Source organism: Gekko japonicus, unplaced genomic scaffold (assembly GCF_001447785.1).
Source record: "Gekko japonicus isolate JY-2015 unplaced genomic scaffold, Gekko_japonicus_V1.1 scaffold1126, whole genome shotgun sequence".
NCBI classification, from domain to species: domain Eukaryota; kingdom Metazoa; phylum Chordata; class Lepidosauria; order Squamata; family Gekkonidae; genus Gekko; species Gekko japonicus.
The window spans coordinates 391,529-408,849 of NW_015167572.1; the positions used below are offsets into that span (position 1 = coordinate 391,529).

General features: G+C 41.8%; 1 protein-coding gene across 1 annotated transcript in view; it reads left to right on the forward strand.

The window, feature by feature from the left end:
* The window catches only part of NBAS (neuroblastoma amplified sequence), a 275,647-nt gene that overhangs the window by 125,631 nt on the left and 132,695 nt on the right, over positions 1-17,321 (forward strand). The window contains exons 30-32 of the mRNA XM_015413856.1: positions 3,578-3,807; positions 10,918-11,030; positions 15,488-15,601. Coding sequence (XP_015269342.1) covers positions 3,578-3,807; positions 10,918-11,030; positions 15,488-15,601 — 457 coding nt within the window. The remainder of the gene's footprint in view (positions 1-3,577; positions 3,808-10,917; positions 11,031-15,487; positions 15,602-17,321) is intronic.

The window sequence follows — 17,321 nt, forward strand, 5'->3', positions numbered from 1 at the left end:
CGTAATTTATCTTCAGAAACTTGACAGCTTTTAACCATTTCATATGATTTTCACCTTTTTTATTATAGCTTATAGACTTTATTGCTTATAGCTGCCAATCTGTATGATGCTTGGGCAATTTTGAGAACAAATTAGAATATTTCTGAAGAAATTTGGGGGGGGGGGAATGCCATCTGGAATTTGCATCTGAAATGGAAACTTGCTGTTCTTTGAAAACCAGCAGCACACATATTTTAAAGCCATGTCAAGAAACAGTGGCTAAGGCAGATTTGCCCTTTGAGTTGGTAATGCCTAAAGACTCTGTTCAATCATAAAATCAAGACTGTGTGCCCCATCAGTCTGAAATGTGGCATGGAGAATATATCTGGAGAGCTGTAGGACCTAGCCAGAGTTTAGAACAAGCAAATGTCACAGTCATAGAACTTTAGATGTTATCAGAGGTATGAAAAATTGCTTTGACTTAGAAAGCGTTGATCCACATTCAGAACATATCTTTGTTGTCTACGTTTTTTTTAAAGCCACAAATATTCCCTAATTCCTTTTCTTTTTGGTGAAAATCCATAAAGTTCTGAGGCTTCAGAGTTCCATTTTTTCATTATTTGTTAAAGTAAGGGCATGTTAAAAGTATGTGAGGCTTCAGTAAAGTAAGCCTCCTTTGTGGAAACTCCCCCCCTCCCCCCAAAAAAAGAGCTTCCTTTTGCCCAGCTGACAGGAGCAACAGGAACAGAGCCTTAGAGAAGGCGATTCCTTCTAGGGGCGAGGGGAAGACAGATACATAGAGACCTGCTGTACTGAGTTCGGGTTTTTGGCATTCAATATATGTCCAGCGTTACTGGGACAGAATGACTGAGGAGAATTCTCAATGTTTACACAGATGACTGTGCATGACCACATAAGTATGAAGGAAAACTTGTTTTCTTAGCTGAAGCATTTATTAAAGCATTTCCCCCCCCCTCAATTTGTAGCACAAGAGCACTGTGAGAAGTATCCCAAAGATGTATGAATGAATTCTTTCAAAATTTAATCTCTTTTGCCAAATATTATTAACAAAACACAAAGTGTGTTTTGAAGTGGTCTATTTTCTTCACTTTGTTTTGATGCACAAGAGTGATGTTGTGTAAAGGGAAGAAAATAATTGTGCTCTCTTACTGTTCACTCACGTAGAGAATACACTTAAAAAAACAAGAATAAAAGTGGTACAACAATTTTGGTTTAATTAAAGCAAGAGTGTAAGCACATTTTGTGCCGGCCTGCAACCTGTGCACCATTCAGCTGTGATTTCCTTCATTCTCTTAGCCTTTCCCCCCTAAATTGGCTTTGCTATCACATTCCATCCTTCTTATGGGCATTTCAGTTGTTTAATTTTGACATGTTACCCAATTGTTGTCAATGACACTGTTCAGTGTTGCACCCCAAACACACACACTAAAAGAACAATTTTAGGGAAGGGTCACTGTGTGAGTTTTAAGCTGGAAGCAGGCACAGCATGTCAGACCATATACTTCCTTGTGTTGCTTAGGTATCACACCAGTTAAGGTGACAGTCTTATTTTACCATTTCCAAGGGAGTTTTTTTTAGATTATGCTTGAACTTCTAAATACCTTTTTAACTCTTCTTTTAAGCCAAAGGTTATTTTATTTTACTGTTACACCCTTTGCCTCAGGATAATGGAAATAATTAAATCACTTAATATTAATACCCCTTTCGATGACTTGGCATGTTCTTGTTCGCCATTCTCAATCATCCTCTTCAATTTATAGGCCTCTACAGTGTACAGTCAAGTCAAGTCAAATCAGCCTTTATTGGCATAAATTATCAGTACCATTTATATACAATGTACAGTAATACATTGACTAAATTCTACATAAGTGATTCTTAATGGGGGCAGTCTGCCAATTGGGAGGGTGGCATTAAGAAATTTTGGCAAAACGGGTGGGGGTATTCAAGGTTTCAAGCACTCCCTTCCCCCGTTCAGAAGTTATGACAGCCTGAGGAGGAGATGTGTATTATACTCCCCATCCTGTGCCCAGGATAAACTCCCAGATTTCGTCTCCAGGCCTTTAAAATGGAGCTATTGGGCACAAGAATTGTTTTGAATGTATTCCTGAGATCTGGGTTGTACACACATACCATAAATATACCAATATAAAGCTACTGTAACTAAGATGCTATTGTTATGTCTGAATGTTTTGTGGGTGGGTGGAGAGGGGATCAGATGATGGTGTTGCATATTTGGTGGGTGGTACAGGATTAAAAATTAAGAACTGCTGTTCCATTGTGTGCTCATAGTACAGTCACTGTGGTTTATGCTACCTTGTGCTACTGGTCCGCTGAGTAAAGTTTGCAACCTTCTTCCGACAAGTGGCCCTTCCTCCAAAGGAGGAGCCACTTGGGCTGGTAAAAGGCTCCTAAAGCTGGAGTAAGGTTGGCTCCATGCCACAAATTCAATAAATCTAGATAACCTCTAACACAGACTGTATTCCCAAATATTCCCCAAGAGTTCTTTGCACCATGTAACCCAACATGTAGTGATTTCTTTTGTGCAGACAGGTTTAATGGAAAGGGTTTTCTAAGGCTAACAAGTTTAAGACCTTACCTGGTCCCCACCCACTTTCAGAAAAGACTTGGCAAGCGTCAGGAAAAGTATTGGTGAGCTCCGTGGCATTCATGGGCACTGCATTAGGGATCTCTGATCTAGACGTAGCTAAATATTGTCCTAAATACATTATCACCAAAGTATATGTATGTATAATTATTTTGGTTTTCTCTCTGCTGCTCCTTAGGATAGTTATCAAAGAGAAAAAAACCCTGAAATGATAAAACATAGTAAAATAGCAAAATTCATAATAAGCAAAAAAGTTTATGGCATTAAACACTGGAAATCAGCAGCAGTCTAAATAGCAAACCTTGGCCCCGGTCACACGGGCAGGAAACTGCGGGGGAGAAGCGTGGCTGTTTGCCCTGGGGCAAACTACTGCGCAGTTACTCGATCAGACCTCCCATGGAGGTCCTGTGGAGGTACCGTGGAGGTTCCATGGCAAGGGAGAGGTGCTGATCACAGGACAAGCCGGCGCGCAACGAAGAAGCGTACGCCGCGGCAAACTGTTTTGTTTTTGTGTGTACACGACGAATGCGCATGCTCGGTTAGGTGCGTGTGCGCATCCACAGAGACGTGGACAAAAAAACCCCACCTTATTTGCAAGGGGACATGGGCGGGCGCTGGATGCTACCGGAAACGCGATCAGACGCCCGCCTTTGTCCCGCAGTTTCCGGATACTAGTACCTCCGAGGTACTAGTTTTTTGCCACGCAGTTTCTGCTGGAAGCCTCCGTTGTGCCACGGGAGTGCTACGCTTCCCAGATGTGCTGGTGAGATCGCGCCCGGAAACTCCACCTGTTTTCCGTCTCACTTGTGTGGCTTCTGTTCCGTGTGACCGCAGCCCTTGTAATATATCTCAGGAAGGACATAAAAACAACATTTTCCAAACATCTGCTGTCTGTGTTGAATAATCCATGCTCTAATATTTGCCAGTTCCTAAAGCTACTTATATAATTTGCTTATTGTCTTTTCTTTGCAGATTTTTACTGAAAGTCTTCTGTGTTCAAGCCGGTTGGAAAATATCCACTTAGCTGGGCAAATGATGCATTGCAGCGTTTGGTCAATAGATCCTCCAGTTAGTGTTGTTTCTAAAGGAAAACCACAGTACAGAGTCTGCTATGAGAAAACCATTGAATTAGCTTTAGCTGCAAGTAGAGAATACTTCAATTCTTCTGCAAATCTGACTGATACCTGTATGGATTTGGCCAGGTAAATTCACATTTACATTGAGCCTAGCAGGGCGCCAAGAACAAAATGTCAATGCAAATTTTAGAATTTCTCATTTCTGTTATGCTGGTTTATATAATCTGTTCTTCCATATAAAATAGCAAAAAATGAATTTGCCACTTATGGATTGCCTTGTGCTACTTGCATACTGCTAAAAACATAAGGCTTGCATAAATTTGGGAGATGACCCCCCCCCCCCAACTTGGCAGTCTTGAAGATATACTGCTATTCATAGGGTTGTATTCTCCAACTCTGTTCTGTTAAGTGTGGTGGCTTCTTTAGTTGTTGCTGTTCCTCATGAAGGCAGCATATTTTGTTGAGCAGAGTGGGAAGTTCTAACCTATAATTTATTTATTCACTGCCATAGGAATATAGAATACTTTAGAGAGCAAACAGAGAAACATAGCTTTACACTTTTTTTGAGAAGATGTGTGACAGCAGAAACTTTTTAAAAAAGGAAGCTAAAAGGTTTGTTAGTGTTTAAAAGCATACAAAAATTCACATGTTAAATTACTAAGAGATTGTATGTTAGGATTTGGTGGCACTCTACCTTTTCTGTTTAAAAGCCCAGAATAATTGTCTTTTGAAAATATCTGGGTAGGGAAACTCTCCTCGCACTAGAAGATCTATCCGTTTTCTTTGGCCCAAATGGGAGTCTTTGCCTACTTCCCAAATTTCCTAGTCGCTTTCCCCCCAGTTGCCCTGTCCATGTTAAACTGCTCTTAGTCATGGCTGAATTCCAAAACTATTAGCTAGGGCTGAAATCAGACTGAATTCTCCTCAGCATCCAGTTCAGAAGTCTTTCGTTGCTCAGCTGATGCTAACCAATTAGATCTCTTGATACAGCCTGTCACTCAAGGCTGTCTGTTTCTGTGAAGAATGAACCCTTCACAGTTCTTTATATGTTTATACAGCAGTTCTAAGCCTTAAGGCAGACTGCTCTGAATGCCCAGCCTGCTTTTAGCCCCCCCCCCCATTCATTGTTGACCAAATTGGATCCTGATTGTCAGGTTTGCTGGCTCTGCCTCCTCCACAATATATAGCTGGCCAAATGGGGGTGGGCTGCAGAAATCAGTGTGAGAGTCTCCTGTCTGATCCAATGCTGGGCACAGTTGTCTAGGGTCTTCTGTTCCCTCATCCCCTCTTCACCCACCCACAGTGATTGCTCCATCTTGTTTTCGCCACTCTGTAATCTGTTGTATAATCAGTGTATCTCTTGGTTTTTTGAGAGCTACAGTGGCAAATGTTGAATTGTGCTTAGTGTGCTGCTTTGAAAGCAAGGATACATTTGTTTAATGCTGCCCTGTCTCAACTGGCATGTTTGATGGGTTGTATTCAGTAGAGCTTTTCCATGGATGGAAGGATTTCTGTCTGCAGAGGACAAACTTCTCCCTGCCCCTTCCGGCTGTGGGGGTAATTTGGGTGGGAAGGAAAGCTGAGTAAGTTGTGCAAAAACACTCTGTTGGGTCTAACCCACAGTCCTGTCCTCTCATTTTTATCCTCACACTGAATCTGGGATAGGTTAGGCAAAGAGAATGACTGCTAGGTAGCTCAGTGGTGACCTTGAGAAAGAGTGGGAATTTGAACTCAGCTCTCCCCAGCCGTTGTCCAGCATTCTGACCCAATGATGCTCAGTGGCTTAGGAACCACATGGGGCTGTTTGACGTGCCCCCTGTTGTTGCCCTTCTAAGCACCATTCCTCAATGTGGCATCTGCACCAAGTTTCAGGAAAGTGGGCAAGGCTCTTGGCCCAGTGGGACTTGTGATAGGTGCCAACCTTGAAACTACCAGTCTTGGAGGAACAAGTAAGTCGCAAGCTTCCCTGAAGTGGAGGGCTCATTCCAGGAATGGGAATAAATTTGGCTGTTTTGGTTGACAGTAATTATATAACTGGTTCTCTGTGAGCTACAGACTACCACTGCAGACACTATGCAAATACTTCACAAAGATTTGTGCTGTCAGCTGCTCATGATGGAGGAGTGGTTGCTTACTCTTTTAAAGATCCCAGAAAATATGAATAAGTGGGTTGTTGGAGTAAATGTGGGCTATTTCTGGTACTGCTGAGTCCTGAAGTGGTAGAACATTAACCTCTCCTTGCCCTGCTTAGTATGGGTACTCTTTACTAAAAGGAACTTTTTCATTTTAAGTTGTTTTACAATACAGTTTGAAAATATTGTATGGCAATGGCTAGTGATGGATTTATTTTCAGTATAGATTTTCATTCTTGCCACTGTAATCTGTCTTTCCTCCTGTTTCACTTTTTTTTTTTTGGCTAAAGGTTTTGTAGTATTAATCTTACTATTTTATATAGGGGCTTGTGAAGTTCTAAGAACATAAGAACATAAGAACATAAGAGACGCCAATGTTGGATCAGGCCAAAGGCCCATCCAGTCCAACACTCTGTGTCACACAGTGGCCAGAAATACCAGTGCCATCAGGAGGTCCAGCAGTGGGGCCAGGACATTAGAAGCCCTCCCACTGTTGACCCCCCCCAAGCACCAAGAAGACAGAGCATCACTTGCCCCAGAGCCCCTAGCTATACCTTGTGGCTAATAGCCACTGATGGACCTCTGCTCCATATGCTTATCTAATTCCCTTTTGAAGCCGTCCATGCTTGTAGCACCCACCACTTCCTGTGGCAGTGAATTCCATGTGTTAATCACTCTTTGGGTGAAGAAGTACTTCCTTTTATCCGTTCTAACCCGACCGCTCTGCAGTTTCATGGAGTGCCCTCGAGTTCTTGTATTGTGAGAAAGGGAGAAAAGTACCTCTTTCTTTACCTGCTCTTTCCCATGCATAATCTTATAAACCTCGATCATGTCACCCCTCAGTCGTCTTTTCTCCAAGGTAAAGAGCCCTAAGCGCTTTAACCTTTCCTCATAGGGAAAGTGTTCCAACCCTTTTATCATTCGAGTTGCCCTTTTCTGCACTTTTTCCAAAGCTATAATATCCTTTTTAAGGTGTGGTGCCCAGAACTGCACACAGTATTCCAAATGAGGTCTCACCATTGATTTATATAGGGGCATTATTATATTGGCTGATCTGTTTTCAATACCCTTCCTAATAATCCCCAGCATAGCATTGGCCTTCCTTATTGTAGTCACACACTGTCTCGACATTTTCAGTGAGTTATCCACTACAACTCCAAGATCTCTCTCTTGCTCAGTCTCTGCCAGTTCAGACCCCATCAATGTGTATTTATATTTAGGATTTTTGGCTCCAATGTGCATCACCTTGCACTTGGCCACATTGAACCCCATTTGCCATGTTGACGCCCACTCGCCCATCCTTGACAGATCCCCTTGGAGTGCCTCACAATCCTCACTGGTTTTCACCACCCTGAACAACTTTGTATCATCCGCAAACTTAGCCACTTCACTGCTTACTAAGTTCTTCAAAAGTTAAATCCCTTTTCCATCTGTTTCTATGCAATACTGATTTATTTTTGTATTTTAAAGAATGTAATTATGCAGAAGGGGCCAGCTCTGCACGGAACACTCAGGCAGGAAACAACCATTTAAAACCAGGAAAGGAATTCCTTCCATATTAGCTCTGTCTTTGCATCCTTATCTAGCATTGACAATTTTCTCCTCCACTGAAATTGTCATTTAAGTAGGAAGTGTTCCAGAATAGTTTCTTCTATGATAAGATCAAAGCACAACCAAAGCCTGTTATTTTTTAAAAACCTAATTTAAGAGAGAAAACAAAATTAAAAGAAGAATATTTAAGAAGTTGTCATGTTTCCTCCTCATCACAACAGGGCTGAGGCATCCCTACAGAACAATGTTGTACTCCTTATCTGTTTCTGCAGAAATCGCAAAAAATAATTTTAAATTAAATAATTCATGTGCTACAGTTCAACTACTCCTCTTGGACGCACACCTTAATGTGATGAGGGGGGTTGCATATTTCAGCGAATCTGAGGGCAACACCGTAAGATATCGATATTCCTAGCAGAGTCACTCAAGGGGGAATGGCCAAAGCTGAGACACCAGACTAATGCATCCACCCCCTTTGGGGATCAATGGCTCCAGCAGGAGAAGAGAACGTTAATTCGTAGGGTCGCCATAAGTTGGAAGAGACTTGACGGCACTTCACACACAAACACACACACTTCAACTGTTAATATTAGCTGATTTAACTTTGTTGGTATAAGCAACTTTCCTTCTTTTCTAATAGAACACTTACAGTTGCTGAATGGTTTTGCCTGGTCACTTGTACACTTTCCATTATGGTGTTAAAAAAAGAGTTCTGCCCATATAAAGAGTTTGCTTGCTCATTAGCTTTGCCTAATGACAACCTTGGTGCTAGATCAAGATGGGTAGCTGTGTTTGTCTGTAGCAGTAGAAAATAGTCTGAAGAAGTGAGCAGTGACTCACGAAAGCTCATAGACTACCACAAATTTTATTAGTCCTTAAGGTACTATTGGGTTCTTACTCTTTTCTACTACCTTGTTGCAAAATGAATAAATCTGTAAAATATATTTTCCTTGCTACGTCATCACAACACAAAATGATAGATTCACTAACAGCAACTTTCCCTTTTGATTGACAAAGTAAAGTTCTTATTAGTGGCAGTGGTAAAATATTTTTTTCTGCATTTTTGTGTGTGCATGTGTCTGTGCCTTTGCCTGGAAGTCATGGTCACCTCTGGTGACTCCTACTAGGGCATGGAGGATGGTCAGATAAGTGGCTTGATAGCCTGCCTCTGCCTCTCGGCCCTGATATTCTCTGGAGGTCTCCCATCCAAATACTTGCCTGGGTTGGCCCTGCTTACCATCCGAAATCTGATGAGACTGGGCTTGCCTGGGCTATCCAGGTCAGGCGCAATGGTAAAATAATTTTGTTCCTTATTCAATTCAATTCAATTACCTTTATTGGCATTGACATTAAAAAGAGTAATAAATGAAAGATAAGGTAAAGAAGGAATACCAATCAAAGAGAAAAAAATGTTCTAAGAGTCTAAAATCAATGTAAAATAGTCTCAATTTCATATCTCCTGAAAACAAGTTTTGTATTACAATACTGAATTACGAATAAAAAGAGCAGCCTGCAAGAACTCTGCCACAGAAACGGCTATATTTTCATCACACAGTTTGTGTGAGTCAGGAAGCTCTCTGATACCATCAAGTAATGACAATAAAATGCAGTGTTGAATATTGGCATAGTAACGGCATTCCAATAACACGTGAGACACCGTTTCAACTGACCCACTTGCACAGGGGCATAGACTATTTTAAAAAGGGGATACTATTAAACCTCCCAGTTAAGATCACTGGAGAGCATTGAACCTGGCAAGTGAAAAGGTTCTAAGTAATTCTGGAGTCTGAAGTTGGTGAAGATAGCTAGCTGTCAGAACCCACAGCTAACAACGAAGTACACGCATTCAGGAATGGTTATACTTTTATTGCAAAGCTATAGATGCAGTAACACAGGCACTGTTAGGAATGGCTACAGCCACTGGAGCATAATAGGATATAGGGTATTTGTATGCACACACACACCCCCATGGCTTCGGCCAATTAGGGACCCTCCCACGCGCGTAATAAGTCAGGCAACCGTTAAGCGGCTAAAGCTGAGAACCTGGAGTCTCTCATGGTACATAGGAGTCCTCCAGACAACACAACCTCCTCCAGCACATCTGTATAGATAAGTGTTTCAGCAAAAAGCAGAGCAGTAAGGATAGGAATGCAATAACAATTAACAAGACACAGAATGAACTCCCCAACCCCCATGGCAGCGTAGCTGACACTAGCAGGATGACCCACAGTGGGCAATATCCCATGACTTAGAGGGGAGCATGTCTTACTAGCTGCGTTGTACAGTTCAAATAGCTCTGCCTCAAATAGCCTGTCCCTTATTGTTTGCATTGCCTCCAATTCAGAAAGCAAGAATAAGGATTCGAAAGGGATATTCAGTGTTCGTAATTTATTTTCAATAATAACCAACCAAGGGGAGCAGTTGGGTTCAGTCAAAAGTTGGAAGCAGTAACTAGAGGGATCAGATCTATGATGTAATCAAAGCCAAAACTTAAAGGTCATTAACCACACCCTTGTAGTCATAAGGTTTTGGCCACATTCTAGGCATAAAGCCGCATACGGGACACAGGAAGGAATACCCAAGATTTTCCGTAGAAAACCTGAATGTACCTGCTCAACTGCCTTATTAATTGATTCAATCCAAATAGGGGCTCCGTAGAGTAGCTGAGGGCCTATTTTCAGGTTGAAGATTTTCAGCGCAGCTGGAACTTATTGGTTCCCTTTTCCAGAAAAATAAAAAGGCAGAAGTGCATTAACATTTGCTTTAGCATTATTATAAATCCTACTGTATTGATTGTTGGTCTGTGACCATAATAATAAATGTGTGTGTATAAATCCCTTAAGTCTTCAGATTGTTCTTGGATTCCATATGAGCACATGTGTCAAGTCAAACAATATGTCAAGTCAAACAAGCTCAATATTGTTTAGACTTGCAGCAGCTCTCCAGGGTCCTGGGTCAAGGACTTTCATGTAACCTATTGCCTAAGCTTATAACTGGAGACTTATAACCTTGGACTTCCTCTGTGCAAGAATGTACTCAGCCACTGAGCCACCATCCCTCCCTGGGAGGGACAATGTTTTGTTAAGAGGGGCTAATACGATGAAGAGGCATAATCAGGCAGTCATCCCACGTTCTCATGGGCGTACCCCTCTACTTAGCCAACACATGGATGTGTGTGGGGGGGGGTTGCTCTGCAGTAGTATATGTAATAAAAAACTATGACTTTTTGCATATCTAATATGGTTGAGAGATTTCCCCCCCCCCCCGAGGTAATTATGGAATGTTAATTGAACTACAGGTTTTAAAAGTAATACATGGGTTTATGCTTCTTATCGGCTTACCCCACGTATTCTGTCCGTCTTCAGAATCTGAGATGATCCCATTTCGTGCTCACCACAACTTGTGATGCTCATTATGTTGAAAGATATTGACTGGCAGGATGTCGATTTCAACGATCCAAGGCTACCATCCTAACAATGATACCACACTGACTTTGTATTTTTCAAAAGGTGTTTGAATTCTGTTTTCCCCCCCCCCCCCCCTTTGCTTTTAGGGCCTGCTTACAGCTCATTACAGACTGTCCACCTGTTGTTCAGGAAGAACTGGATCTCATTCGTGCTCTTAGCTACCTTGAAGAATTTGGCATGAAAATCTTGCCATTACAAGGTATGAAATGCTATATACTATTTATGGTTTATGATTCTGGTTTCTCTTCAGATCGTATAACTTTTTTGTATGAAATGTTGTATACTATTTATGATGGGGAATGCCTGAAATACTGGCTTGGCAGTTAAACCTATTCACAAATATTAAATTAGGCAACTACGTACAATTAGTTGAGCACTTTTAAATGAAAGAGAACTATAGTTATTACCTTTCTCATTGAAATCAGTGGAGCTTAAAAGTGCTTAACTGAGACTGCATTCTTATTTTTTTCCCTTTTACTGTACATAACTGTCTTATTTTTTTCATTACAAGTCACTGCTTAAAAAACAGTCAAATCTATGTGTCACATATTAGTGATGAGTGAATAGTAGAGTTATTCCTATTATAGTGTCATGTATATATATTCCAAACTGCCTTCCCTTCCCCACTGAGTAGAAAGCCAGAAATAAAATTCATGGACTTGCAAAAGCAGTTTGCATGTCCAGAGAAGAAAATGTTCACAAGAAACAAATGCCAAATGCTCCCAGGAGAAGAATTGTACAGACTTAGAAATGAAAGCAATTGTATTGTGCTGTGTGGGTGGAGACTGTTTCAAGGAGGTTGTGCACAATAAAATACATAGGCCAGGTTTTAATATTTGAACAAATAGGACCATTCAGTTCCATCTTAATTTTCTCAGAAAAACATGGTGGTCTCCCTACTCTCCAGTTGCCCTTATGCTGTCATTATTAAAATAACAGCTTGCTACGAATTTTGATTACATTTCCTTTAGTTCGCAAAGTGCTTTGAAACACCTTGCTTATCCTTATAATGGCCATCTGAGGCAGGTCATTGATCTTCATAGTGTAGCTAGGAAACTGGTAGATGGATTTTCCCCTGCCGCAATCCCATGGCGTTAGGAAGAGCTCAAAGATTTCAACAGTAACCTGCAAGTCTTGCTACACCCACAATGTCTGTGCTGTAACAATTCAGCTGTATTTGATAGGGCTGAACTGCTGTATGACAGTGTATCTGGAGCTTGGGCATAAATAACTTACTTTCATTGGCTTTTTTTTCATTTTACTTTTAGTACCCAATAAATCTCTATTTTTATTTTTATTATTTTTTAAAAATCATAACAGTCTTACAAAGACTGAAATATTTTACAGGAACAATAATTCACTTGCCGCCTGTGACCTTCTTACCTGTATTGTAGTTTTAATGGATTTGTACCGCTAGCAGCTGGATGAATAATGAACATTTTAAAAAATACAGTTAACACTTTATAAAGACTTTTTGATATAAAATTAAAATGAATATGTAAGTAAAAGGCAATTCTTAGGTGTTGTATAGTAAATCTGCTACCTCTAGTGATTCTTAAAGATATGTTCCTTGTTAACCTATTTGCTTGTATAAGCTTTAACTTTTATACCTAGGTGCATGTTAATGTATCTATTGACAAACTGAGTAATACTAATATTTAATTGTGAGTGTTCTGGCTGAAAATGAAAAATGTTGCTGCATTTTCAGATAGAGCCCTATTTAGGTAATTTGTGAGCCACAAGCACATCTGTGGCAGAATGTGCCTGCTCCAGCCTGCAGGCCCTATTTCGCCCAGCCCTCTTAGGTTTTTCTCACCACCTGGAGAGGCTTTTCTTCCACTCTCGAGTAACCCACCACCACCACCTGACCTTTTGCAGGAATTACCCACTGGGAGAGCTAGGACTCTCAGCTTCCCTTCCAAATTCCAAGGCCTTGCTTCTGTGTCTCCCTCTGCCCAGTGCCTGGTCACCACAAGGACAGTTATTGCCTCCTTGCTTGGAGGAATAGCTGCTTGCCAACTGCCTTTCTTCGGCCTGGGACTCCTTTTAAAATAGCATGTCCAAGACAGTGAAGGCCTATGTGGTACAGAGAACCACTGCCAGCATCAAAAGTTCTAAAGTATTTATTAAGAAGAAAATGTTCACAAGCATACTTTTAGCACAGCACTAGATTGAACAAGGAATACAAAAGAAACGGGTAAAACTCAGATTCTCTGTCCCTCTCTATACATACCCTATCAGATGTTGAAATAGGACAGGCTCCTTTTGCTTTGGAAGTCACAGATCTCTACAGAATAGTTCCAGTTCTTTAGGCAAGCACATGGTCAGTGACTGCCTGTCATATAGCAGGCACAGGCAGATGAGCCAGACATGTTCAGGTGCTCACACAAAGTCCAGAGTTCAATCCCAGAAGTCCACAAGCCAAAAGTGCACAACCCAGAGGGTTGTTACCAGAAGGGTTGAAGCAGAGAAGGTAGTCAGGAGGTCCAAGGGTCATCCACAAACCAGAGAGTCACAAAGTCAAAGTCCCAAGCCAGTCCAAGGTTGCACAAAGAACCAGGGTCGGGAGTTGTGATCACGGAGTCCAGCAGAATGACGTTGTTTCCACAATATTTACGCTCCCAGCCCTGGGTTTTTTGGGCACTTCCTAACAAGCTCTTGTTAGCAGCCAGCTGCCTGGAAGTACTGCTACAACTACTCCAGGTTGTCATCAGCAAGCAACTGGCGATGGGCCAAGAGACATGCACTCTACCTCCTTGCTTGCAGCTCCCTTCTAAGCTTCTGTCTCTGGCACTTGAAGGGTGGAGGTAAGCCTGGTGCACTGGCCATAATCACTTGAGTCTCACCTGGGCAGTGGCTCTGGATCAGCTGTTGGCAGTGACTCTTGGTCAGCCTGCAGCTCATCAGCCTGTATGCTGGCTTCTGCTGACTCAGAACTAGCCATGTGTGGCTCCCCTTCTCTTGAGGAGACCTCTTCCCCTGAAAAATCCTCCTCTCCTGAGGACTTCATGCTGAGCTCAGGCTGACCCACAACACTGCCTTCCCAGTGGAGAGGTTTGCGTCCTATCATGGACTCCACACCCAAGGACAAGAGAGCTCCTTACTGCTGCAAGGAGTTTTTATCATCTCTGTTTCTCCACCCACTGATCAGGTCACACCAATACAAAGAGGCTTTTCCTGGAGATCTCCAGGACATTTCCTTCCTGGAGTCCTTCTAGCTTTTAATTCTTGCAAATCTCTGTTCTCTGCCTGGAGAAAGAGGGAAGATCTTGACCCACCCATTATGTCTCCTGTGAGATCTATTAGCATTTATATGAAGGTGAGCTGAGGTTCATCTGGGAAGCAATTGAACTGACTCCCCCCACACACACCTGTTCTCTGCTCAAGGGGGGGGGGACTTCTAAAACACACAGTGGAGGTTTTGCTCAGCTTGAACCTCCCAGGACAAAATGCATTTCTTCACAGCATCTGTAACTGCAATGGTAATTGATGCATTATCTATATACCATTGGCCACCTGTGGCCACCATCTGCAGATATTTAAATCTGTGGATCAGGGCTCCATGGAGGCTAAAGAGATTTTTCTGCATACTTGGGGTGCTCCACAGGTGTGTAGAAAAATCTGAAGAAAAAAAAATGAATGGAAGGGTTAATCCCCCCCCCCCAAATTAAAGTAGCATCTTCTGAGCAAGCACAGAGAATGCATTTACCTCGGCAGTTGGCCGTGGGACATGGGAGCTTCACTGGGTTCGGTAGTGGCAGTACTGCAGCTCAGGAGCCCCGACAGCAGTTGCTTGGATGTGGCTGCTGCTCTGGGCCTGCCTATGGTGAGCCCAACACTGACAGTGGAGGATGATGGCTGCTGCTCCGGCTACAAAGCACACACCACCTGCCCAGAGCTGTTCTAGACAAGCCGCAGAGAGATGGAAAGTGGGAAAGGAAGCCTTGGTGAGCCCACCCAGAGCAGCTCTGGACGAGCTGCGGGGGGAAAGACGGTGGGTCCACTGGCGGCAGGGGAGCCCGGAGAGAAAGTGGAGATGAGATTCCCCCCCCCCCAAGTATTGCGGGCCACCACTTGTAAAGTTCTAATTCTATAGCATTTAAAACCTAAACGTTATACAAAACCTAAAGGGAGAGAAAACCTTCCTGTAGCCACAAAACATAATAAAGACAAAGAGAATCCTAAAGGCCAATGAATCATAACTTGAAAAAGCAACATGTTAATATAGGTGGACTGCATTGTTCAGGAGTTCACAAAGTAAATCGTTCTCAAACCTTGCATTTGTATGTTGTCGCCGAATTTTAGCTCTTTGAGAGGCTGCAGCAAAGAGAGAGGTAAAGGAACCAGTTTGGACTGCACCAAAGAAGAATATGAGTTCTCATTGTGGTGGGTTGCTCTGCATTATCCTGTATGGATAATTGGATCCAATGTGATTGGATGCTTCTCTAAATAAACAAACAAAGTCATCTTTTAAAAAGCTTAACGTATAGCAGGAAGATTCCAATCTTTTTTCTTTCTTTGTTTTTGGACCTGTAGCTTGTGTGTGCAGTTGACCCAAAGATGGCTCAGTTCAAACTACATTCTCTCTCTCTTTCTCTCTCTCTCTCTCTCTCTCTCTGTACCTCCTACAAAACATGATGTATTTTCTCTCTACAGTGCGCCTGAGCTCTGATCGGCTCAGCCTTATCAAAGAATGCCTCTTGCAGCTGCCAAGCAACTACAGACAATCTGCCAAGCTGTTGGAACTTGCTGATTTGCTGAGGGTTGCAGGTAAACCTGAAACTTTGACGAAATATATCCTTGTTCCTTATTGAGGTTGTTCAGCTTGATATAGCACAGTTGTGACCTGCCCTTCTATGTGAAAACAAATTGTTACGTTTTAATTTTGGATTTTGAGGGCAAACTCTTTGTCGAAAGCAGAATATACATTAGAGCATGTTTACCTTCTGCAGTCAGTTGATAGTATTAAATCCCACTAAATCTTGTTCCTGTCAAAAATGAAATAATGGCTATCCTTTTTGTGCAAACAGAACATTGCCTAAATCATATTCATTCATTAACATGTGGGTTTATTTACAGTTGTTCAATGAAACTGTCATATAACATTAGTGAGCAGAAGACTGGAATATATAGGTCTTCTGATGCATGATCAAGTCCAGAATAATTTGTTTTGTTTTGTTGCCTAAGATAAATATTTGATTTGCAGAGATAAATACAGGTGTTATTTTACATCTGCTGTTTCCTACCTACCATTACTACTATCATAAGAATGAAATTTATATTTTTATATAAAGTAGTAATTAGGGCAGCAGTGTTCATTCAGATAAGTGGTTTAAAACATTTTGATGGCCTGTAAAGGTGTCCCTAATTGGTCAGTGCATTTTTGGGACAAACTGAATTAATGGAAGTCAGATATGTTTGCCTGTATGGGCTGGGCATTTGCCATTATTGGGGCAGGGCTGGAATCTTCATGTCTGGTCATTCAGATGGGAAAGAGATTGCTGGAGTCAGCCTGTTGCTTATTGTTCTGGAATTCTAAGTCATTGATTGTGATCTGAGTAGCTGAGAGGAAGCTCCAGGGTCCTTGTGGAAATGGATTGAATCCCTCTCAAGGTGGGCTTGCGTATATGACTAATAGAGGAATGGCCCTGCATTCCTTTCCTCCTGGGCATGACCTCACTGCTTCTTGATATCAGTTTAATTCAGGCTCCTTCTATCTTTCATGGGCTCACACTCAGGTGTTCACACATATAGAAGGCAATCAAACCATAAAGAAAAGGGGTGTCCTCTTGGCTGAGGGTCTCGTGGGCATCACATGAGAGGACATAAAAGAGATGAAGAAAGCATTATATGGGTTTAAATGTGATACACTGTAAAGCTGGGGGGCATTAATGAAAATGGGAGACACGAAGGTTAAAAATGGGAGGTACAGAATTTCTGCTCTGTTTTTTTATTTATCTTAAATATAAGATAGATTACCAAGAACTCATTCCTTCAAAGGATTGTAAGGCTTTTATTTCCCCCCTAGTGGTTATTTGTGTGTTTAATTGTCTGCATACAGTATATTGCAGGTTTACTATTGAAGCTGATGGAAAGCTTGATTAGCAAGTAACTGTATTCCATTATAATATGAGAACATGATTGCATTATAGTAATATTGTCATGAAGAAATGATGCTTAAAATGTGTGGTTTGAGTTGGTACTTTTATTGATTCTTCTTGCAGGAGGATAGTTCTTTTTCCCCTAACTGCTAAAGGAGAATTAGTCTGAAGAGTACAGAGGGTTGACTTTTGTCTTATGCTTTAAACATTTTGTCTAGTAGTTTTAGAGGTGTGCCACGATTGTGCTCACAACCATTGTGACTTAGTGGTGAAAAGTTCATTTGAACAGTGGGTCTAGTCACATTGCTAGGTTTGGTGTTGTGAATTATGGGAAGTGGAACGCAATCTGGAAATCTCTGGGTGTCAAGATGTGTCCATTGTACTTTCTG